The 25,367-nt window shown below is 45.8% G+C and overlaps 1 protein-coding gene across 4 annotated transcripts in view; it reads right to left on the bottom strand.

Annotated features, from left to right (window-relative positions):
- piezo1 (piezo-type mechanosensitive ion channel component 1) overlaps positions 1-25,367 on the bottom strand; it is a 359,497-nt gene that overhangs the window by 203,875 nt on the left and 130,255 nt on the right. For all 4 annotated transcript variants that reach the window (XM_038806434.1, XM_038806438.1, XM_038806437.1 and 1 more), the window contains exons 3-4: positions 22,969-23,088; positions 9,672-9,714 (exon numbers count right to left, since the gene is read on the bottom strand). In XM_038806434.1, the coding sequence (XP_038662362.1) occupies positions 9,672-9,714; positions 22,969-23,088 (163 nt within the window). The remainder of the gene's footprint in view (positions 1-9,671; positions 9,715-22,968; positions 23,089-25,367) is intronic.

Genomic DNA, 25,367 nt, shown 5'->3' with positions numbered 1-25,367 from the left:
CATGATTCTAGTAAGATTCCTAAGTTTTTTGAAGAATAAAGGGATTAAGGGTTATGGTGTTCAGGCCGGAAAGTGGAGCTGAGTCCACAAAGGATCAGCCATGATCTCATTGAATGGTGGAGCAGGCTCGAGGGGCCAGATGGCCTACTCCTGCTCCTAGTTCTTATGTTCTTATGTTCTAAAGGTATCATTAGCCATAAGGTATCCCATTTTACATGAAGGCTGCTCATTGCCTATTATAAACTGGTTCTAAAAATATTGCTTTAGAAACATATATAAAAAATGCAAGCAAGTGGAGGCCCTTCAAGCCTGCTCCGGTATTTATTATGATCATGGTTGATCATCAAGTTCAGTATCCTGGTCCAAACCACACGCACCCCCCCCCCCCCCCCCCCCCCCCCTCTCCCAAACCCGGCCTATATCCCTTTAGACTCAAGAGCTATAAAGTTATAGCTTTGTTACGGGACAACAAAATACTCTCTCCACAGATGCTGCCAGACCTGCTGAGATTTTCCAGCTTTTTCTGTTTTATTTATTTCAAATTATTTTGACACTGTGCTACAACCATGTGAGGAGGAATGAAGTGGCTCCCCTATTATACCACTCCCAACCACAAGAGGGCTTTTAGTGAATTTAGAGAGGATGTGTGTGGTGAAATGCATATCTGTATATAACTGTGTACAATTGCACCAATGGAAATAGCTGTATATAACAGTACCAATGTAATAATAATAATAACAATTTGGGTAGATTAATTGCAGTTTAACAGTGGTGTTGCTGGTGATGTGATGCTGTAGAACTTTGAATATGAAAAATGTATACTAGTCCGCTGAAAATTAGCCACAAGCTAGTTACGAGCAATGACAAGTAATGAGTAATTGTCACAAGTATGAAGTTACTGTGAAAAGCCCCTAGTCACCACATTCCGGCGCCTGTTCGGGTAAGCCAGTACGGGAATTGAACCCGCGCTGTTGGCCTTGTTCTGATTACAAACCAGCTGTCTCACCCACTGAGCTAAACCGGCCATGTGTAAAGCTGATCAATCAATACATGTAATGACAGTTATGACCTCCTGGCAGGAGGTGGAACCAGACACACATGGAGCCAGATATATGTATCAGGTGACTGACAAGACGCAGGCAGTCGGTAGTAGGATGGAAGGCAGGACAGTCGCATCACAGCTTAGCTCTACAGTAACTGAGATACAATTGTCTGTACATACGTTTGTTGGTTACATGTCTACGTGTTTAATAATAAATACCTGTTCTAGCTAAACACACACGTTCTATGCGTGTCTTCATGATCAGGGGAGCCATAGAATACAATAATGTAGTTTGCTGATTCTGTGAGAGTCCCACTATTTATGCTTTGAGGTTATTCATGCAGGTTTTCTTAGGTTCAACAAAAAACATGTTTATTGAAAATATTTCATGAACTAAAAAAAAGTAAATCGCAACCAGCATTTATACAGTCTCATGCATTTGTCTGGGCCCACACTCACTCACCAGTATTGATCGCAGAGTAAGAGGATAGGCTTATAGGATTATTTACAGTTCAGGAAAAAAAAAATGAAAGGAGTTTATGGTTAGCTGTTCCCTGGCTGGCTCATGCGGTGGTGCCACGTTGCCATTTTGTTCAGTTGTCTTCCTGGGTGTAGTTGTATAGAGCAGACTTTCGCTTTTTTTCCCAGAAAAGGTCTGAGTTTGCAGTTTGTTTCCCTTCTCAGGATGGTTGCTTTGTTAATCAAACACAGCCACATCCGAGAGAGACAGGGAGGTACACAGCTTCGGCAGCCTGTGTTCAGTACAGCATTGTTTTTTGTTCTGTCTCCTACTTGGTATGGTCCTTGAAGCAATTTTCTGGTTGTAATGTTCCAGGGACATTCTATTTTGTCTGCTGCAGTTATTGTTTCAGAACAGGTAATTGGAATTCATTGTCTCATCTCAGGAATATTTGAAAAGCCTCAGCAGGATGATAGAAATCAACAGGGGAAGGGGTTACTCTTGCTCCCCAAGGGGTTTGGGTCTTCATCCAACATGGTGGAATGCAAAATTGTGTGTACTGCAGTAGTCTGGGAAGTTTCCCATTGTCCGTAGAGGGATCCCAGTTTTCTTCTAATCCAGCCAGGAAAAGAAAAAAAATAGAAATTGCATCTTCGAAAAGCACATCCTCGCACCACCCTCCTTTAGTTGACCAGCAAAAAAAAATCCTGTGACTTGTAACCTTGCCTGTTCCAAAAAAAAATACTTTCCCTATTTTGCGTGCATGAGTTCAATATTCAAAACCAAAAATGGTAAAATGTCATTCATCGCATTAATACTGCAGTTAAAACAAAACCCTCAAAATGTTTGAACAAACTTTCATGCCACAGATCCACACATCCAACTGTATTACTGAACACATTTGGGTAGATTAATTGCAGTTTAACAGTGGTGTTTCTGGTGGTGTGCTGCTGTAGAACTTTGAATATGAAACATGTATAGTAGTCCGCTGAAAATTAGCCACAAGCTAGTTATGAGTAATGACAATACAATGTGTAGCACTGACTGACTGCAAAACCTCTACCCTGGTCAGTTTTGTCTCCTCAGACCTGCGTGCAATGTCAACCCCTAGTATTACACAGCATCTGGTCTAACAGATCAAATAAATGGTAGAAATATTGAACTTTTTCTTACCTGATGAAGAACAAATTGTTTTTTTTTTAATTTAGAGAACTTTTTCCAATTACGGGGCAATATAGCATAGTCAATCCACCTAACCTGCATATCTTTGGGTTGTGGGGGCAAATCCCACGCAAACACGGGAAGAATGTGCAAACTCCACACTGACAGTTACCCAGAGCCGGGATCGAACCTGGAACCTCGGCGCCATGAGGCTGCAGTGCTAACCACTGCACCACCATGCTGCCACAGGAGAACAATTTACGAATCAAACCTCCTACATTCAAGTCTAAATCATTTATATTAACCACATGTAGCAAAAGCCCTAACACTGGTCACAGGCTTCCAGTTGGAAAAGCACCTCTTGACCATTACCTTCTGCTTCCTACCACTCAGCCAATTTTGGACCCAATTTGCCAACTTTCCTTGGATCCAATGGGCTGTTAGTAATCTCAAACTTTTGCCAGGGAAATGGATGAGTCAGTAACGAGGGAACAGAGCTTGGAACAGGAATCAAAAACAAGCCTTCCCAATATTGAATTGGATCAAGTTTTGCTCATCTGGTATTGTTTGTCAGCTAAACAGTTTGCTAACGACGCAACGGTGAAAGAGTTGCAAGAGGTGGTGATGAGGTAGAATCTGGGTGTTGTCAGTGTACTGGTTGATATCACTGAGGTGTAACAGTTAAATGAGAAGTAGAAGGGTTCTAAGGACTCATCCTTGGGATACACCAGAGGAATACAAGGCATCGGCAATGATATGCTAGATACATTTACATAGGTAAGGATGGAATCAAGTGAGGGCAATCCCAAACAGATTTGTTTTATTCATTTAAGACATGTGGGCTTCGCTGGCTAGGCCAGCATTCATTGGCCATTTCTAACTGTCCGTGAGAAGGTGGTGGTGAGCTGCCTTCTTGAACCGCTGCAGTCCATGCGGAGTGAATCAAATTGACTGAAGACTGACAGCTGTGAAGCTGGGCACCTCCGGAGGAGGCCGAGATGGATCATCCACTTGGCATTTTTGGCTGGAGATTGCCGCAAATGCCTCAGCCTTATCTTTTGCATTGATGTGCCAGGCACACCCATCATTGAGGCTGGGGATATTTATGGAGCCTCCTGCTCCAGTGAGTTGTTTAAATGTCCACCACCATTCATGGCCAGATGTGGCATGACCATAAAGTTTAGAGCTGATCTCACTTACGGGTGCCGAAGGGAGGGAGGAGAGAGGAGGAGGAGGCGGCATCACAATGCTCACTTGTACCTTCCACCGGCTCTGGAACACACCCTCAGTGGGTACTAGTGCGAGTTCAAGAAGGGCCTCACAATTTGGTGGTTGCCACACCGACACGTGTCTGCAGCAGGAGGAGGCAGTTCAGCTGAGGACAGCTGTGGAAGAGACATCTGTGAGCTCCAAGTCAGATGATGATATCTGGGATTGGCCTTCCAACTCATGGTGGAAAGTCAGCAACAGGCAGGGCAACATCAGGCAGAACCACTTGAAGCCCTCAACAGAGTGGCACGCGAGTCGGATGAGTCTGTCCACCTGCTCTCTGATGAAGTGATGCCCACACATCAAGGTCTCCACGAGGAGGTTGACAGACACCATGGAAACCCTGGTCAAGCAGAACACCCAGTTTCTGCCAGAGTTGTGTGCAGACCTGCACTCTATCGCTGTTGCCATGAATGAGTTTGTGCAGTGGCAACGCGAGGGGGATTGGGGGACCCTTCAGGTGCCTCTTACCCTCAAGCAGTCAGGCCGGGGCCCTTGGACACCCGAAGGGAGGAGGAGAAGCAGCTAGACACCCTGGGGTCATCCCACTCAGGACTCTCAGAGGTTGTCCACTTTCTACAAATCCCCCCAGCCTGTGAACCTGTCAGACAGTCACTGACTCCGCAAACCCTTCCCTTGCATGTTCACCTGGACGTTGTATCCCCCTTATACTCCTTCCTATCAGTGCAGAGGGAAGAGCTGGCTCACCGGTCGAGCGCCAAAGTAAGCTAGGACCCTCAGCTCTTCAGAGGATGGCCACCGGAGTCATCAAAGGCATCAGACCCAACAACTCCACAGGCTGGAGTCCACCCCTGCTGCGGATGTCAGGGCAGCACCTGGAAGGTAGGCCATGTAACATCAAGAAATTGCGATCACAAGTACTTGCACGGGTGAACACTGTCAATGTATTATCTGAAAACATATTCACTGTCACTAAATAATGTTCAGTCTTGTCTTTCCCCCACTTCAATCCTCCTCATTCAAATTGACCTCTCCAACCTACTCCTCCGCAAGCCCCACGATATCCATGGCCCCAACAATAACCATCGCCATTCCTACTACCAATACTACCATATCCTCATCCCCCCACACTACCGGCTCCCACTACCCCCTCTCACACTCATCATTCCAGACTACCATGCCCACCCTCAGTTTATTCACCGGGAGGAAGTCATTGACTCCATAAACCCCTCCCTTGCACATTCACCTGGACATTTTATCCCCCTTACACTCCTTCCTCCCCATTTACTCATTCCTACCCTCTTATTCATCCCCATTTTCTCCTTCCCTCCTCCAAACTCCCTCCCCCACCAGCTTCACCCCTCCCAATACCTTTGTTCACCTGCTAAGAGCTTTCTCTCTCACACCGCTACCTTCCCTCCACCACCCTCCTCGCCACATCCTTACCAGCCTACGGCGAAGATCCTGAGATTCCGAAGCAGGTCCTAGACATCAGCAAAGTCCATGGACGATGCTGCAAACCTATATTGGGCAAAACATTTCTACCTAAGGGCCTCATCCTGTCGTTGTGATGGATTTGGCTGGCAGAGGTTGATTCCCATGCCAAGTGGCATGCCTGGCAGGTTTCCCTCCATGGGCTGGTGGCAAGCAGGGAAGTTTCCTCCTTACTGGACCTCTTGATTCCATTGGAGGACTTCCCAAGGTTTTTATAGATTTCATAGAAGTTACAGTGCAGAAGGAGGCCATTCGGCCCATCGAGTCTACACCGACTCTTGGAAAAGAGCGCCCTACCCAAGGTCCACATCTCCACCCTATCCCCGCAACCCAGTAACCCCACCCAACACGAAAGGAAATTTTGGATACTAAGGGCAATTTAGCATGGCTAATCCACCTAACCTGCACATCTTTGGACTGTGGGAGGAAACCGGAGCACCCGGAGGAAACCCACGCACACACGGGGAGAATGTGCAGACTCCGCACAGACAGTGACCCAAGCCAGGAATCGAACCTGGGACCCTGGAGCTGTGAAGCAATTGTGCTTACCACAATGCTACTGTGCTGCCCCACCCACTGTTCCGCCGTTCATCTCTCAAATCTCATCCCTGCCCCCTGCGCAGTGACCCACCAGCTGGGCATCTGATGAGCTGCCTGCCTCTAATTGGCTGGCAGCTCTTGGAGGCAGGATTTGCTGGTCCTCGGGGTGGAAATCCCACATCCACCCTATGGTTGCAGGGCAGCTGATATGCCTCTCAACAAGTTCAACCCGACCACCATCCATTGGCTTTTAAGCTGGGAGGAGACATGGGAATCCGGCACCGCGTAAATTCAGCCCTATTTCTCCCAAACCTGAATTGGCAATGCCATTTTTTTTTCATGTGCAAACATAAAGCTTGACCACTTCTGTAATTGAATCCATCCAAATAAACAGACATATTTAGTCAAGCAGAGCTGATGAAGGAGTCAACCACAAATCCCATCATTTAAACAAATTGATCACTGCTGAGAAACTGCGCCTGAAGCATCAAATATACTGGGAAATAGCCAACAGCTGTATCTTCTCACTAAAGCTACACTTTGGCATAATCATGCATGAGGAAGAGATGATTGAACACAATATGCTGCTGCCCACATAAAGTGGAAATATGTATGTACTTCCAGACAATTAAATATGACCCTTGTACAAAATGAATTTAATTCCAATAACACTTCGGGCCAGTTTTGGCCATTGCCCAGTTCTGGATTTAACTCCAATAAAATATAATGCTAGTGGATTTATCTTCTCCTTATCCCAGATTTTCCAATAAACCATTAGAATTATGGACAAACTGCGAAGCTGGAACTCTTTTCTGGCCAAGTGTGAGAATGACAAACAAACCATTCATCTTCTGGTTTTTTCCACATTCTGTTAAATCAACGGCGTGTTGTATGAGCTAGATTTGCATTTCTTCAGGCAGTGAAGTATGTGCCCTGATAAACAACAATTTGGACTTCAGTGGAAAATAGTAACGTATTATTTTACAGAAATGTTATCACATGCAAGTTGAGACCACCTGGTAAAAGAGACAGGTTTTAACGAGCATCTTAAAAGGAAGATCAAGAGTTGGAGAGCTGACAAGTTTAGAAAAAATAATTCCAGAGCTGAAGACACAGCTGCCAATTGTGGAGCAATGAAAATCAGGAACGTGCAGGAGGTGCGCAGAGATCTTAGAGGGTTGTAGGTCTGGAATAGGAAACAGAGATAAGGAGTGGGGGTGGCAAGGCCAGGGAGGGATTTGAAAACAAAGATGAAAGTGTTCAAATATAAGCACTGCCAGACTAGGAGCCAATCAGTGGGCAGAGGTGAAATGTGAACGTGACTTGGTGAGCGTTAGGAGACACATAACTTAGTCCAAGATGAGCTCAAGGTTACAGACCAAAACATAATAACCCTTGGCGTTAATCCTTTAGATACCTGCTATAAAAGTATATTAAAACAATAGCAAGCTTCCTGGTACAGGTATTCATAATAAAAATAACTGTATTTGGTACCCTGTAACAGAACGTAGAACATTAAAATATCACAAGTGGTAGACCAAATATAAAGTCAGTCTTTTTTAAAAATTGATTCCCAAACAATCTACACATTTTTAGTGAATGATGAAATATTTGTTAAATTACATTTAACATATATAGACCTCTGTGGTAATAAAGCACCAGGTACATAGAACATAGAACATAGAACAGTACAGCACAGAACAGGCCCTTCGGCCCTCGATGTTGTGCCGAGCCATGATCACCCTACTCAAACCCACATATCCACCCTATACCCGTAACCCAACAACCCCCCCCTTAACCTTACATTTATTAGGACACTACGGGCAATTTAGCATGGCCAATCCACCTAACCCGCACATCTTTGGACTGTGGGAGGAAACCGGAGCACCCGGAGGAAACCCACGCACACAGGGGGAGGACGTGCAGACTCCACACAGACAGTGACCCAGCCGGGAATCGAACCTGGGACCCTGGAGCTGTGAAGCATTTATGCTAACCACCATGCATATTAATTTTTTTTTAAAACAAACAATTTTATTGAGGTAGTTTTTTGGCATTGTAAACAGTTACAAACATCAACAGAAAGCAAAAAAGGCAAAAATGTGCAAACATCCACGTACATTCAATACTTCAGTCGTAACATACTGCACAAGCCCGCTCCTCTCCCACCGGTACTACCCGCCATTTTATCCCTCCTACTCTACTCTATCCTTCCCCCCCCCATATCCCCCCCCATATTCCCCCCCATATCCCCCCCATATTCCCCCCCCATATTCTCCCCCCCCAATATCTCCCCCCCCCATATTATCCCCCCCCCATACCCCCCCATCCCCCCCCCCCCCCCCCCCACCCCCCCCCCCCCCCCCCCCCGCTGACGCTCACTCTCCCGCAAAGAAGTCAATGAATGGTTGCCACCTTCGGGCGAACCCCTGTACAGATCCCCTCAAGGCAAACTTAATTTTTTCCGTATCCAGGAAACTTGACATGTCCGTAAGCCACAATTCAGTCTTCGGGGGCTTTGAGTCTCTCCATGCCAATAATATTCGTCGCCGGGCTATCAGGGAAGCAAAGGCCAAAACATTGGTCTCTTTCTCACCCTGGACTCCTGGGTCTTCCGAAACCCCAAAAATTGCCACCCTTGGACCCATCGCCACCCTTGTTTTTAGCACCCGGGACATGATCCCCGCAAATCCCTCCCAGTATCCCCTAAGCATGGGGCATGCCCAAAACATGTGTACATGGTTCGCTGGTCCTGCTGCGCACCTAGCGCATTTGTCCTCTACCCCAAAGAATTTGCTCATCCGAGCCACCGTCATGTGGGCCCGGTGAACGACCTTAAATTGAATCAGGCCGAACCTGGCACATGTTGTGGTCGAATTTACCCTACTCAGGGCTTCTGCCCACAGCCCATCCTCCATTTCCCCGCCTAGCTCCTCCTCCCATTTGAGTTTCAGTTCCTCCGTCAGGGACCCTTCCTCCTTCATGAGCACCTTATAAATATCAGAGACTCTACCCTCCCCTCCTTCCCCCCTAGAGACTATTCTGTCCTGGATGCCCAATGGCGGGAGGCGTGGGAAGGATGGGACCTGTCTACGGACAAAATCCCACAACTGTAGGTACCTAAAATAATTTCCCCTTACCAGCCCAAATTTCTCCTCCAAGTTCCTCAAACTTGCAAAGCTCCCTTCCAGGAACATATCGCCCACCCTTCCCATCCCCGCCCGCCGCCATGCTCGAAACCCCCCATCCATACTCCCGTGGGCAAACCGATGGTTGTCGCAGATTGGCGCCCAGACAGACGCCCCCATCTCCCCCACATGCCTCCTCCACTGGCCCCATATCCGCAGGGTCGCCACCACTACCGGGCTGGTGGAGTAACTGGCCGGCGGCAGCGGTAGAGGAGCCGTGACCAGGGCTGCCCTGCACGAAGCCGCCTCCACCCGCTCCCAGATAGACCCCGTACCCACCATCCACTTCCTTATCATAGTGATATTGGCCGCCCAGTAATAATTAATCAGACTCGGCAAAGCCAGCCCTCCCTCGCTGCGGTTCCTCTCAAGCATCGCCTTCTTCACCCGCGGGGATTTTCCCGCCCAAACAAAGCTCATGATCATCTTGTTAAAAAGATATATTAATTTGCTGTATATTTTGAGATTAATTTGTAACAATATCTAAAAGTCATACAATTACAATGAAATACATTTAAAATTATATTCTTGTCATTTCTTATGAAAATTGTTGTACCTGGTAACTCCAATGTGCCTGGACAGGGTTTCCCATGTGCTGCCTGCAACAGAAAAGGGAAGACTGTTACAATCAGTAGCCCTTGTCCATAACGTTAGACAGTACCTTCAGCATAAAACAATTCACAATTATACCACATCATCATTGACCTTTGAGCCCTTTTTGGACACTTCTCAGAGACCATTGCTCATTTGTTCAATGGCAAATATATAAGGCAGAATTTTCCAGCCCCCCCATGGGGCGCCACCGGGATCTTCCTGACCTGCTGATGTCTACGGCATTTTCCATGGTTTTCCAGTCCCACCCTGGGTGGTTGTCTTCAGTGGGACACCGGATGGGAATGGCTGGAAAATCCTGTCCACAGTTTCTGCTCATCATTGTCGACATTATTCGTATTAGCTCACTTTTTCGATGCCTGGTAACGTCAAAAACTCTGGTTATTTCATAGGTTGCATTTTCATAGAATCCCTACAGTGCAGAAAGAGGTCATTCAGACCATGGGGTCTGCACTGACCTTTGGAAAGACCAGCCTACCTCAGCCCAATCCCCCACCCTCATCCTAAGGGGAAATTTAGCATGGCCAATCCACCTAACCTGCACATCTTTGGACTGTGGGAGGAAACCGGGAGCACCCGGAGGAAACCCACACAGACCCGGAGAGGACGTGCAAACTCACCCTAGACCGGAATTGAACCCGGGTCCCTGGTGCTGTGAGGCAGCAGTGCTAACCCCTTTGCCACTCTCTGTACTTGATGCTTCCGGTTATTAGGCAGAAAACTCCAGCTCTAAGTTATCTATAAATTAGTTCAGGTTACTGTTAATACTGTCAGCCTATAAATATGTGCCTGGGAAGCTTTTACAGATACTCACACCATTTATTAAACTTAGCTACGAGTGAAATTTGAAATCTTGGTAAATGTCTTCCAAATTGGTGACAATTTTCCAAACATCGCTATTGTATAAATTGAGAGCATAAATGGAAATGCATGTTTTACATTTCCTCGGCTTACCTAAATATTTTTAAACAATTGTTATGATAATCTCATTAACAATTTACAGGAGAATATCAACTATTTTCAGATAACCCAGGATTAGAATAACTGAACAAAGGAATTAACCCCTCACTCATTTAAATTATGTTGTAGGCGAAGAGGAAACAGGTTGTGCAGTTTCTATTCTTCACTAATGCAAATGATGCTTTCAGGCTTGACTTGTTTTTAGCTGATGTTACATCATACTTCAGATTTAGGTTCCAGAAGCCAGTGTTCTTGTATTTAATTTGATTTCCGATAGCCCCATAACAAAGTGGTGACCATTTCCCTCTCACTGTCCAGCCTTATTCGTGAAGAAGTCACTTGGACTAGGTATCGGATTGGTTTCATTGCCCATGTTATCCCACCCCAGCCAATGCAGGAATTTTTTGTTATTCTTCAATAGGACGGGAGTGTCACTGGCTCGACCTGCCTTTATTTTCCACCTCTAGTTGGCTCTGAACTGTGTGTCTTCCTCGGCCACTTCAAAGGGCATTTATGAGTCATTTCTGTGGCCCTGGAGCCATAGAACCATAGAATTCCTACAGTGCAGAAGGAGGCCATTCAGCCCATTGAGTCTGCACCGACCCTCAGCAAGAGCACCGTACCTAGGCCCACTTCCCCGCCCCATAATCCCATAACCCTACCCAACCTGTGCATCTTTGGACAACAAGGGACAATTTAGCTTAGCCAATTCACCTAACCGGCACCTCTTTGGACTTTGGGAGGAAACCCAGGCAGACACGGGGAGAAAGGGCAAACTCCACACAGTCACCCAAGGTTGGAATTGAACCTGGGTCCCTGACGCTGTGAGGCGGCATTGCCAACCCCTGTGCCACCCAGGTGGTAAGGATTGCAGATTTCCTTCCTTAAAGGACATTAGTGAACCAAATGTGCCTTTCCGACAATCGGCAATGGTTTCTTTATTAGACTGTTAATTCTAGAATCTTTTTAAATTGAGTTAAAATTACACCAGCTGGCTTGGTGGGATTCGAACCTGGGACCCCAGAGTGTTCCCCGGAGTCTCTGGATTACCAGCCCAGTGTCAATACCACTACACCACTGCCTCGCCCCAAGACAAACTCAGGGAGGACAGAAACCTCCCGTGGAGCAGAAGGGCAAAAGTTTGTTTGATTCTGACTTTCAGTACGATTACAGACCGTGAAAGCGGGACTACACAATCCTTCTGACCTTTTGAGTTTTAAGCAGGAGGTGTCAGGGAAGTTACCACAGGAATTTAAAGATAGGAGAAAAGGAAAAGAGAGAGAATAAGGTGAAACAGCAAACAGTATCATGCAAAAATGAGATGGAATCAACTGAATAAAGCAGGCACAAATTTAATGTTTCAATTACAGAGATTCTACACCACGATGGACAGAAGTGCACCTTGTGTTTATGCAAAATGACGCTTCAGATTTTGGAGGAAGAAAAGTGATCAGTAACTGCACCATGTACAAATAAGGTAACATTACTCAAAAGCTGCTTCCTTCACCTGGTACTGCTTCTCCCAAGATCAATTCTGCCCTCTTTCTCTTGAAGGCATCAACATTTTGCTCATCGACAGTTACATGTTATATATGAACCTAATAACTTCACAATGTGTTCATCTGATAGCCATTCATGCAGACCTGCAGCGAGAGTCATGGCGGAGTGATCAAGTGCAAGAGCCATGAACATTCAACCCCATTTCAAACACAAGAGCTGTCAGGTTCAATTGTAGTCACTTGATTGCCCTCCCAGCTCAGATCAACTAACGAAGCACACGCCATGGTGATGATAACAGGTGGCGGCGCAACTTGAAACACAACACAGAAAAAGTTAACATTCAAAAGTAAGAAGTCCTTTACTGCGGCAATTCTAAATAGCTCATAATTGGCTGCACAAAAATAGAGCTGGAAAGATGTGGCCTGGCTCAAAAGAAAAGACACGTGCAAAACACTACTGATCCACAGAGAGATTTCCAAAAAGAAATAGGTTACAGATGAGGTAATGGAGGTGAGCTACAGGGCAAGCAAGCCATGGAAACTTGTTGACTTTAAGCTGCGATTTGCAATAAAGATTTCATATTCTACTGATCCCAACACATTTTGTTTCTTGCCATATGTTAAACTTGATTTATTTTTCATACATAGAATCCCAACAGTGCAGAAGGAGGCCATTCGGCCCTTGAGTCTGCACAGACCTACCGACAGAGCACAATATCTAGGCCCACTCCCCCACCCTATCCCCGTAACCCCACGCATTGATCATGGCCAATCCATAAAACCTACACATCTTGGGTGTTAGAATTCATAAAAACAATGATGGTGGGATCTGTCCTGTATGGCACCATGTGATGAAGGGTGGTGGGTTTGGGGGAGGGGGTTCGGTGAATTGGGGGGTTGGTGGGAGAGGCGAGGCAGGGAAGATTGGAGGACAAAGCTAAGGAGGGATATTTTGACAATCGCAGGATGGGGTTAGTCTGATTCATGGGAGGCCTAAGGCTTCCTTTGGAGGCCTAGAGCAGACAGGCTGCCTTGGTTCTATCCATACTCCCTGGGGAAACCAGCCTCCAAAATGGAATACCAATTTGCTAATGGGACCCCAGGGGACTCTTCAACTACCTGCCCGTTTCTCTTGGACTGCCTGGTGGTCACCCATTCCTTTCCTTCCTCATGTCCCTTCAGCTGCGGCGTGACCACTTCTCTAAACGCGCTATCCACGGTGCACTCAGACTCGTGGATGTTCCACAGTGTCCCAGCCACGTTCCAGCTCTGAAAACTGAGCTTCCAGGAGCTGCGGCTGGGCACACTCCCTGCTCACATGCTGGTCCTGGGGACCGGAAATGGTCTGGAAATTACTTAATGTATTGATGCAACAGAAACAATTTATGTCTCCCTGATGCCCTGAAGGTAGAAAGTCTTTCTGAGGTGCTTCACAGAAGAAGAAAGGAATATGTACTCAGCCTCTGAAAGGAGAATTAACAAAGGTGTAGGGAATACCCAAATAGAAGGAGATTATGGGATAAAGAGATGCAGTTAGAGGGTGGCATGGAGTTGGAGAGGAGCAGCTATGATGGGCTAACTGAACAGGGACCGGGAAGGTGGTCCAAAGAGAAGAAGTGGAATACAAAATGGCTCAAACTTAAAGACAAAGAAGGGCATCCTGATCATCAAAAGCTACTGACAGGTATTCTCTGTTGACGCAGATGTATTGCAGGTGGATTATGTCCTGCCGCTGACTTTGTACAATGAAATCCCTTGTGATCACTCAATGGCTACGCTGAATTCATCAATACCATTTCCATTCAGCAAAATGAAAACTGCAGCACAAAATAACATCTCATTCAGCAGTCTGTATGACCTTCGACCAAATGTGCTGAGAATTAAAATGTCACCTGGTGCACCAAAATGTGTTTTATTTATGAGAAAACATTGCAAGGGTATGCTCATAGGAATTAATCACTGCTGTTATCTCACACTACACTCACCACCGAGGGCTTAGTATTTTCTTCCACATCGGAGTCAGATCACTTTTTCCAACATTTCCAACAAATAAGATATTTTCCTTCCCAAAATCAACAGTCTTAATTCCTAGACCAAGAAAAATATTGAATTGCTATCAAATTAGATCAGTAATATTAGTGAAGGACACACATTTAATGAACAAAGAACAAAGAAAAGTACAGCACAGGAACAGGCCCTTCGGCCCTCCAAGCCTGTGCCGACCATGCTGCCCGTCTAAACTAAAATCTTCTACACTTCCGGAGTCCATATCCCTCTATTCCCATCCTATTCATGTATTCATGTGGCGACTAGGGGATTTTCACAGTAACTTAATTGAAGCCTACTTGTGACAATAAGCGATTATTATTATTATTATTATTTGTCCAGATGCCCCTTAAACATCACTATCGTCCCTGCTTCCACCACCTCCTCCGGTAGTGGGTCCCAGGCACCCACTACCCTCTGTGTAAAACACTTGCCTCGTACATCTCCTCTAAACTTTGCCCCTCGCACCTTAAACCTCTGCCCCCTAGTAATTGACCCCTCCACCCTGGAAAAAAGTCTCTGACCATCCACTCTTGTCTATGCCCCTCATAATTTTGCAGACCTCTATCAAGTCGCCCCTCAACCTCTGTCGTTCCAGTGAGAACAAACCGAGTTTATTCAACCTCTCCTCACAGCGCCGGCCCTAGGGTTGCTGGCGCCCCGGGCAAGCTGAACTTCGGCGCCCTTGGGGGGGGGGCCGAGGGGCGGGGGGGCGGGGCCGAGGGGCGGGGGGGGCCGAGGGGCGGGGGCGGACCCAAGGGGGGGGCGGACCCGAGGGGGGCGGGGGGCGGACCCGAGGGGGGGGGCGGGGGGGGCGGACCCGAGGGGAGGGCGGGCCCGAGGGGGGCGGGGGAGGGCGGATCCGAGGGGGGGGCGGGGGAGGGCGGACCCGAGGGGGGGCGGGGGAGGGCGGACCCGAGGGGGGGGCGGGGAGGGCGGACCCGAGGGGGGGCGGACCCGAGGGGGGGGCGGGGGGGAGCGGACTGAGCGGGGGGGCGGACCGAGCGGGGCGGACCGGGGGGGGGGGGGTGGATCGAGCGGGGCGGACCGGGGGGGGGGGGGGCGGACCGAGCGGGGGCGCCTTGGGGGAGGGCGGCCACCACGCATGCGCTGGTTGGCACCGGCCCAACTGCGCATGCGCGGGACCCGAGTCTCTGGCGCCCCCCGGCACATGGCGCCCCGGGCAACTGCCCGAGTTGCCGGTGCCTTGAGCCGGCCCTGTCTCCTCATAGCTTATACCCTCCATACCAAGCAACATCCTGGTAAATCTCTTCTGCACCCTCTCTGAAGCCTCCACATCCTTCTGGTAGTGTGGCGACCAGAATTGAACACTATACTCCAAGTGTGGTCTACCTAAGGTTCTATACAGCTGCAACATGACTTGCCAATTTTTATACTCAATACCCCGGCCAATGAAGGCAAGCATGCCATATGCCTTCTTGACCACCTTCTCCACCTGTGTTGCCCCTTTCAGTGACCTGTGGACCTGTACACCTAGATCTCTCGGTGTACAGGTTGGAACATGTTGAAACTATCAAACTCGATATGCATGGGGAACAAGGATGAAAACATACTTGTGGTGATATGCGTTTAGGTATACCTATGTATAATTGTACATAGTTGTACCAATGTATATAAAAGCACCACTGTACATAGCCATTGACCAATAAATAACCTTCATTTCCACTTCCATTGTGATGGTATTTTCCAATTTAACCCTCTCCTCGTCTGAAAATAGTGATTCTTCCTGGGTATGATGAAACGATTCTGAATACCTTTAGATCTTCGCCAAATAAGTATTTCAACAGCCAAGCCGAGACCTTATTTGCTGCTTTGATTATTCAACTGCAAGGGAAATTCACAGCCAAAGTCCAATTTGTTCTCACCCAACACAAACTTTCAAAATTGGGTCACTGAATGTTGATTATCATGGAAAGAGTGCCACGTAGGTAAAAGTTGGACCTGATTGCATACGTTTCAGGACTACTTCCAGAGACCAATAACCCCCATGCAGAATACACCACAAAGACATTCAACTCACCATTCTTTCCGATCATTTTTCAGGTGTCCAACTGAAATAGGCACCAGGCTCCTTTCTTGAGTAAACAAAGGGACTGGCAACCAGCTTCAAGCCAAGTAGGTATTGGGTCTGCTGTACCCAGGTTTTCTAGGTGTGGGCAATTGCAGCCACAAAAAGGAAGGTTTAATGTAAACGCTCGATGTGCAGCTAGCTTCACGGTGCTCCCGAGGGCCAGTCCCATGTCACAATCGTTCTTTTTCAGTTCTCATCCTCTCAGACATTGGGCCTCACCATTGCTGCTGGAGAGGCAAACAGTCAGATATCCATCTTGCAATGCCCCTGAGGCCTTTGCAGGCAGGAGCCTGATGATAATGAGATTAAAGGTCCAATAGTGGACCACCCATAGGTATCCTGGTCGGAGGGGGAGTAGGTGTCACACGCTGCATACCCATTTCATCTCCAAAAACATGCTCAAAGGAATTCCCATCTCATTGAGGAGAATTGTGTTTGCTGGCCAGCACCCCAGGTCGGATAATAAATGTACTCTTATTCAGCAAACTATTTCATTCTTTCCAGCAACATTTCTGTTCATCACTCCTTCCTGGGATTGCCTCCTGCAATTCCCAGATCTCGCCAGGTTCTGCCTCTCGCGCCATGGGTCACTGCAGAGAAGTAACCAGATAAATATCGAGGCAATCTGCTTTTGGTGGTGCTAATTGAATAAACGTTAGCTAAGATGCTTGAAGAACCCCCCCCCCCCCCCCCCCCACCCCCCACCCCCGCTCTGCTTCAAATAGTGCCATGGGATATTTTGCATTCACCTGAGTGGGCTAGTGGGGTTGCAGTTCAATGTCTTTTCAGGATAACTGCACCTTATTTCACTATTAGTCAACTTGGATTACATGCTGAAGTCTCTGGAGGGGGCTTAAATCCCAGATCTTCTGCCTCAGAAGTGAAAGCATTATTACTTAGCCAAAGCAAATATATTTGAAGGCAAGGTGCCTCGGGTATCAAGCCTCAACTGACAGGGCTTTTGGCCATATCTGGCATTCATCACCTGAACGAGCAAGCCTATGCAATTGAGCACATCACAGTGGCTCTATGAACGCCATAAAGATTGCAAAAAAAATGTTCATGTCAAATTGTTATGCATATATTTAGTAACAGCAGTGCAATTTCAAGAAAAAAATAGACTAAGAATGCAATGATTACTGCTTTTGATCATTTTCTGTCTTCTGTACTTAGTAGGGAGTGGCAGTCTAAGCTGTTGTCTTCCCTGCCATTACTGTCAATGATACCCCAGAATATTTGCCGCTGTGTTTGGACAGTGGGAGTTACATTTGAGTTTCAGAACTTCCCATTGTAGCCTCTTCAGCAACTACTGACAAATTGTTCATGAAAGGTCGAGCATTGAATTGGAGAAATAATGGTGTTTTTAATTCTCATACTGTAATACTCACCTTTATATCGCCTCTTATTATACTGCAACATCTGGAGCTGCTTCACACAATGAATTACTTTTTGAAGTACTGACCTTTGTGTATTCACCATATTTATTGTCATGAAGCAATGTTTTCAAACAAGGATTTATGCATTGTTAGGGTTTTGTGTGATATATTTTCTCCGAAAAGAAACAAATCTAGAGAGTAAAAAGCTAACATGATGGGCTGGCCTGGTCTGGCACGTTAGGTGTAAAACAGAAAGAAATGCTAACCTTTCGGATAACCCTTTGTGAGAACTTCAAGGTGATTTTGCCGGAGAGTCCTGTTGGCACAGGAGTGTTTGATCATTGTTTTCACAAAGAATAGAATTGTCAATGCTGGCTGGAGACATTCCCAGGCATTTAATAATTGTGACACTCTGACATCTGGTGTGGGTCCTGGCTGTGTACAAATTTGCTGCTCCCCCCTCATTACAATAAGACTTGGGAACATCCTGAGGTCATGAACAACCCTTATATAAACACAAGTTCATCTTCATTTCTTCTTTCACCACCTCCTCTGTTAATGTTGATTCTTCACCTTTTGCTCCTTGTGTTCTCTGGTCATTTCTCTCTGGAAGTCGAAATTGTGCAATATGTGGCAATATGAGAAAGAACTCTCACCCCTACTTCTCCAGTCAACCAGTTCAAACAAAATTATCTCTTCTTTGGCATGTCAATGATATGATCCACCTGAATTCAGGAAAAAGCTAGGAATTTCCTTGTGTTTGCAATTTGTGCCTAGTTTACAGGCATACTATGCAAAGTTATCACCCATTGTTCTATCACTTCCACATCTGTATCACAAAAAATTAAATGTGACTGCGTTTTTCTTCACATAGCCTTCCATGTTAATCTCAAAACTTGAGTCAGTCAGTATCGTGTCATCCATTCAGAATCTGATTACTTAAATAGGTTTTTACTGGATTCTACGAATGACAAAGAAAATGTGGTTTCATGAATTCAGCAGCTGATTGGATAATAGATTATAGACAATAAAAGGAATTCAGAAATTTAGGCTAAGGTGCAAACAATCAGATAAAATAGCTTTCAGCCTCTGGAGTGGGAATACATGGCTGGTTTTATACCGTAAATAAATTCAGGTCAAATTCGTTTGGAGTCTGGGTTTCCAATCCCTAAGCCAATTTCTTCACATTTTATCCAAATGTCATCATTTTCAATCTAAATGACATCTTTACTCTCATTGTTCGTGGATTTTGTATTAATTTATCTAATTTAATTTCCTTCAATTTATTGTTACAATAGTTCTTCCCTCAAGTTTTCAAAAATTATTTTATCAACTTTTGATCTGATCATCAACATTGGTGATGATTTCTGCAACAATTATCCATTACCTCCGACTCCAGGCAGTATAATTAGGGGTGCCCCAAAGATGCACTGAGGGACACCACCCTGCCCAGAGGTTCCCAGGTAAGGATTGCACAGCAATTGCCTGGGAACTTTAATTTTCCTTTGGGTAATCATCCTGCGCTGGGAAACATCCAAAAATGCGATGGTTCCAAATGTGTTACATCAATAGTTACCCAGAAAATGTTACAAGATTTAAAACCACTTGTAGCTTTTGGTAACTATTGTACCAATCTCACCCGATAACTCCCCCCACTCCCCACTACCAGCAGCCCCCCACCATTCCCCATGGAAATACCGACTCCCCACCCCCGGCCCAACCAACTCTCAACACCCACCCCCACCATGGTCCGACTACGCCACCCCCAGGCCTGACTCTCTTCCCCAAGCCCACTCCCCCCTCCATCGCACGACACCCCATATTAAATCCTGCCAACATGCCATCAAAACCTACCATCTCCCAGGCTTGTGAAAGACGTTTAAACTTGGCTGGACTTGGGAGGGGCAGCATGCTGGCGCAGTGGTTAGCACTGTTGCCTCATGGGTGCCAAGGATCCGGGTTCGATCCTGGTCCTGGGTCACTGTCCATGCGGATTTTTCACATTCTCCCCGTATCTGTGTGGGTCTCCCCCCCCAAAACCCAAATATGTGCAGGGTAGGTTTATTGGCCACGCTAAATTTACTGCAGCTAGTGGCGCATGAAAATGGGGCCTGGCTCACTTACCTGCGACTGAGCTCCCTTCGACTATAGGCCCCGGGAGCGCACTACACTACACAGATCAAGCCTAGCCTGCGTCGTAAGGTCGGGGCGAGTCAGGATCACCTGGACCTCCGAGTATGTAGCTTCGAGTGGAGTGGCAATCTATCTCAACTGCAACTCCAGCAGAAGTTAGGGCATATTTCTGCAGCAATTTAAATAGTACCTAAGATAAAGTAAAATAAATAGTAACTATACTTTCCTGTATTTAACTCTCGAAACAGCGAAAAACATTTAGGCATTCCAAACACGGCAAGTTTGGTTAAAATGGGCCAAATGGTTCCACACATCAGGGTGACATTGTTTGATCATTTTCCAAAATAACAAAATACAGGTATGTTGTGCAAAGTACGCACTAATTAAAAGGAGCAGCATTGTTTTGTAAAATGTGCATGGAATAAAGATAGGGTGAAGGAAGTTATTGTTAAACCAGTTGAAACATCCATTGACTGCAGTTATGGGAACACCATCACCTCCAGATTCGCCCTGCACCACCCAACCTTGGCATAGACAGCTATCGTTGCTGGGTCAAAATCTCGTAACTATGTACTTTACAGAACCTCGCCATCACCTTAACCACACGGGCTGCAGTAATTTAAGGCAGCCCACCACCACCTACGGATGGACAATAAATGCCAGCCTTGCCTGAAACGCCCACATTGCAAAGAATTCTCCTTCAATTCACATCAACCATTATATTGTGATTTACAAATGAATCTAAAGAACAAAAACCAAATCATCACATTAAAAAAATCTGAAGTGGTACAAAATATTCCCTAATTGTCAACACAATGACGCTTCCTTTTGAGAACTGAGCCTGTATGAAAACCTCAACTGATGCTGCTAATAGATAAGTCTTGTACATTTTGCATACTTTCTGCAGGTGTTACACCGTGGATTCCCTCACGGTGATCTCCCTTGGGTTTTGCTCATGGTGAGTCAGAAGATGTGGGAAGGAAAGTGTTAAAGGAAATATGTGTGGCTCCGACAGGAAGCGCACACAATGCACCAGATTTATAAACTGTCAGCATTATGATTGGAGAATTTGTGTGTCCTCAAAAGAGCCCTGCCAGCAACACAATTTCTTATCTGGGGAATGACTTGAATGACTGGGGAATGTTTACAATAGGGAAAATGTACATATAATATAAATGAAAGCCGTTTTCAAAAATGTAACAGGAATGCTTACATCCATCGAGAGGGCAGATCATGAGTGTCTCACCTGAGAGACAGCACCTCAGGCAAGGTCACACTCTCTCAGGCAGCACTGCACGGTCAGCCTAAATTATGTGCTCAAGTCTGTGGAATGGGGCTACATGAACTCATGACCTGTTGATTCAGAGACAAGAGTGCTGCCACTGAGTCATGAAGATGCTTTATGGACGACAGAGCAACTTTGCACGCACCAAGCTTGTTAAATATACAGTTGTTCAATTGTGCACTGTGAATCTGCCGCAGAGGATAAATAAGATCATTTCAACATAACAGAATTCAAATAATATTACTAAAGCATAATGGTAAAAGGAAATTATTGACCAAGTCAGCGTAGTTTATTGCTACACAAAGTTCTTGTGAAAATAGGGTTCATATGTGACAGTGCCGGATGCAGGGGAAAAACAGGAAGTGTCTTTTGCAGATCATAACTTCCAAAAAGGTCTTTACTGAAATAGTTACATATGATTTATGATTAGATAGGATTAATTTATTCGCTTTTATTTTCTCCCCTTCCAAGGCATTCACCCATTGTTGGAGCATTATTAATGGGTGACAGGCAACTCCAGACTGTTTATCATGACTGAGGAGTAACAGTGAATTTCAGCAAGGTATTTGACCACACAAGCCATTGCCATCAATTGATTGGTATCCAGTAGGAGTTACCAACAGTGATCAGGACCTACCTTTCCTCTCCTTTGCCCAGTCAGAATATCATTGCCCCCGCCCATTGTCTCAGTTAAATCCAGAAATTTAGAAACAAATCCCCTAGCGAGAATGGTTCAAGTTAATAACTGGATAGACTTATTGAAACTATTAGTATGATTTACAATTTTTAAAGTTGTCAGACAATTTTCAAAAATATCACAATTAACCTCTGGTTTAAAAATTAATTTGAGTTAATCAGCATTATGATTGGAGAATTTGTGTGTCCTCAAAAGAGCCCTGCCAGCAACACAATTTCTTATCTGGGGAATGACTTGAATGACTGGGGAATGTTTACAATAGGGATTTATTTCATTATCCTATTTCATTTCATTTTTCATTCATTTCATTTCATTTCATAATCTTGGTTTTAATGGTTCGGCTAATTTGAACCATATTGTTTGAACCATTGCTAAGTATTTACAGTCACCAGGAAAACCGTTGCTGATTAAATGGATACATTGAGGCGTATTGGTGGTTGCACATTGTTGGAATGAACAGCATTATACTGAGACAGTCAAGAGTTACTCAGAAATCTGATCAAAATCTTACTTGGAAATTAAAGAAAAAGTAAAGTTAATATTCAAGTCATTCCCAGGTATTCCCTTGATAAAGAGAGTGAGTTCCTGAGAACAATAGTGGGTGTAACTGAGTGGATGGAATACTGTATCACCCGGAAATCTGCTTCCAATTGATTCAAACTTTCTCATCCCTCCCTGCCTTGCTCCTCCTCTCTTGGACTTTCACTCTAAATTTCTTAGAGCCATAGGGCTCTCTAGCTAGAGATATGGGGGAGACATTACCTGGCTCTATGCTTCTGCTCACTGTGGTTGAACTGTCCTCCATTGGTAAAGACCTACCAACAATGCTGTTGTGTCTGACGATGAAGAATCGTTACTTGGGCACAATACTGCGGATAGCAAAGATTGAGACTCTACTCCAGATGGGGTCAGGATCAAATAAAGCTGTTTTTAAAAGCCTATCGAAGGCCAAAAGACCGCTGCCTCTTTCATTTTTGAATGTCAGCCCGTGGGTCACCAGGCGAAAAATAGAGCTGGAAATTCTCCAAACATTGTTTTTAAAAACGTACGCCTGGCTGTTTGCAGCGAGAATATTTCTTTACAGTCACATGGAAGACCTGCATATCACAGTCCATTACCAACGGGGGAAAAATGAATATTGATTTGTACTTACAGTTATTCCCCAACAAATCTTCATCCGCCAAAACATAGAGAGCGATTTGAAAAGCTCCATGTGCACAGAGAAAGAGAATACTGGTTCCCAGCAGCGCTTTGATTAAACGACCCGTGTGGCCTGGTGGAAGAAAATGTATTTGTAACCCAATAATGAACAACAATTGGGTGATATCTTGAAGCCACCTCATAAAAAGCATACTTTTAATCAATTAAATCAGATTTAGCAACTTCACATCTTGAATGAATATTTCCCCCATTTCTTTGTATTCTTGCATCCTCTTTAAAGTTCCATGTACCATACACAATTTCCTGTTGGAAGCTTGATTTAGTGCCGACATGGTGTGTATGATGCACCTTCTGACTGGAAATCTCACTGAGACATCAGAGGAACCTAGTCATGGGGGAGAATGGAGAGTCACTTTCCGGAGTACATTACCAGCTGCGGCTTAGTGTTGGAAAAAACACCACAATGGGAGCGAAATTTTATTTTTCCGGCAGGAACTCACTCTGTCGAGTCGATTTTCTATCCAGGAGAGGCAGCAGAAGGCCGTGGAAATTTTTAACTGTCAGTCCTCCTTTGAGTGACATCTACCTCCCAGCTGGAATGGACCTGGAGGTCGGGCAGTGTATTCCAGGTGGCAAGGATTGGGCAAGTGGTAGGGAGTGGGTTTTGGCAGAGTCTTGCTGGGGGGAACATGGAACAAGGAGATTTGTAACTCTCCTGATGAACCCACAGGGGGCGCACTCCAGGCCCAACAAAGGTTTTAGTGTTAACTTTCTTTCCTGTCTTCAGACCAGCTGCTGATCTGCAGCAGGACAGACACAGCAGCCTCATTCCACAGCACCAGTTAAAATTGTGGCCTTATTCACATAATAGATCCCCAGTTCACATGGATGTACGAGGCCTGCACTTGCTTTCAGATTGAACAACTACAAGTTTAACGTCTAACAGTCCAAAGTGGTCAAGATTTGAGCTGATAAATTGCTGCTCTTTTCTCCCGTCCTACCAGATGAGTAAGGGTAAAATCAACCTCAACATTTATACTGTGGTGTTGTTTCTATCACAACCAAACTGACATTAAAAACAACTGCTTACTTACAAGCTTTTATACACACAGCTCATATAGGCCTTTCAGACATCCCACTTCTTAAGGTTTGTAGCCCCGTACTTATGCCTGCCCTTCACGTCCTGTTGTCTGGAGGATACAACCTTTGCTCATCCCTCAGTACAGGCATCAGCAGTTCATCCCAGGTAATCAGATTCCCCATCTCAGTCTGCACTCTCCTACTGTCACTAAACCGCTCCCCTTTATATAAATTCTGCTATCCATATTCTCTGCCACCCACTTAGCCTCAGCGTGGTGCCTGTATTCCCAGTCACAAGCAAGGACATCTCCAAACATGTCCTTAAATTGCTCGCCATCCACATTCCGGTTCCCCCATCTAACTCCACTCCTTTCAATGTCAGCCCCTAGACAGAAACTCTCCTCCGGGTTACTTATAAGTCCATTGATTTTCAAACTCAAAAGTTCCCTAAGCCGTAAATTCATGCTGATACCTCTGCATCTGTAAACCTTTAATTCTACTACCCCAAGAAGTAGATTAAATGTCTCAAACCTGGCCACTACCCTTGGCATAGCTCCCATCTTGATTCCCTCAATTTCAAAAGATACGAACATAAATATATCTGGACTATAGATGGCTTAGTTTTCTGACACTAGATCTGGTTGATCCCCATCAGGATCTGCTAAGCCCCAGTATCTCCCCCCTCCCTTCCCCCCCCTTTCCCCCCCCCCTTTTTCCCCCCCCCCTCCCTCTTTCCCCCCCTTCCCTCCTTCCCCCCCCTCCCTCTTTCCCCCCCTTCCCTCCTTGCCCCCCCTTCCCTCCTCCCCCCCACGCCCAATGCAATGCAGCTTCTACTCCAGGTTCATCTTGGAGAGAAAAATTGTGATTTGGTTTATTTTCTGGGCAGCACGGTAGCATAGTGGTTAGCACAATTGCTTCACAGCTCCAGGGTCCCAGGTTCGATTCTCGGCTTGGGTCATTGTCTGTGCGGAGTCTGCACGTTCTCCCCGTGTGTGCGTGGGTTTCCTACGGGTACTCCGGTTTTCTCCCACAGCCCAAAGATGTGCAGGTTAGGTGGATTGGCCATGCTAAATTGTCCTTAGTGTCTAAAATTGCCCTTAGTGTTGGGTGGGGTGACTGGGTTATGGGGATAGGGTGGAGGTGTGGGCTTGGGTAGGGTGCTCTTTCAAAAAACAGCCGGTGCAGACACGATGGGTCGAATGCCCTCCTTCTGCACTGTAAATTCTATGATTCTCGATTATCACCTCTTTAAACACTGTAAACAAAGTTAACAAAGCAAAGTACAAAGAATTGTACTCAACCGCAATCTGT

This window comes from Scyliorhinus canicula, chromosome 9, assembly GCF_902713615.1.
Source record: "Scyliorhinus canicula chromosome 9, sScyCan1.1, whole genome shotgun sequence".
NCBI lineage: Eukaryota > Metazoa > Chordata > Chondrichthyes > Carcharhiniformes > Scyliorhinidae > Scyliorhinus > Scyliorhinus canicula.
The sequence above is the reverse complement of the archived record's forward strand: the minus strand, read 5'-3'. Positions and strand labels throughout refer to the sequence as shown.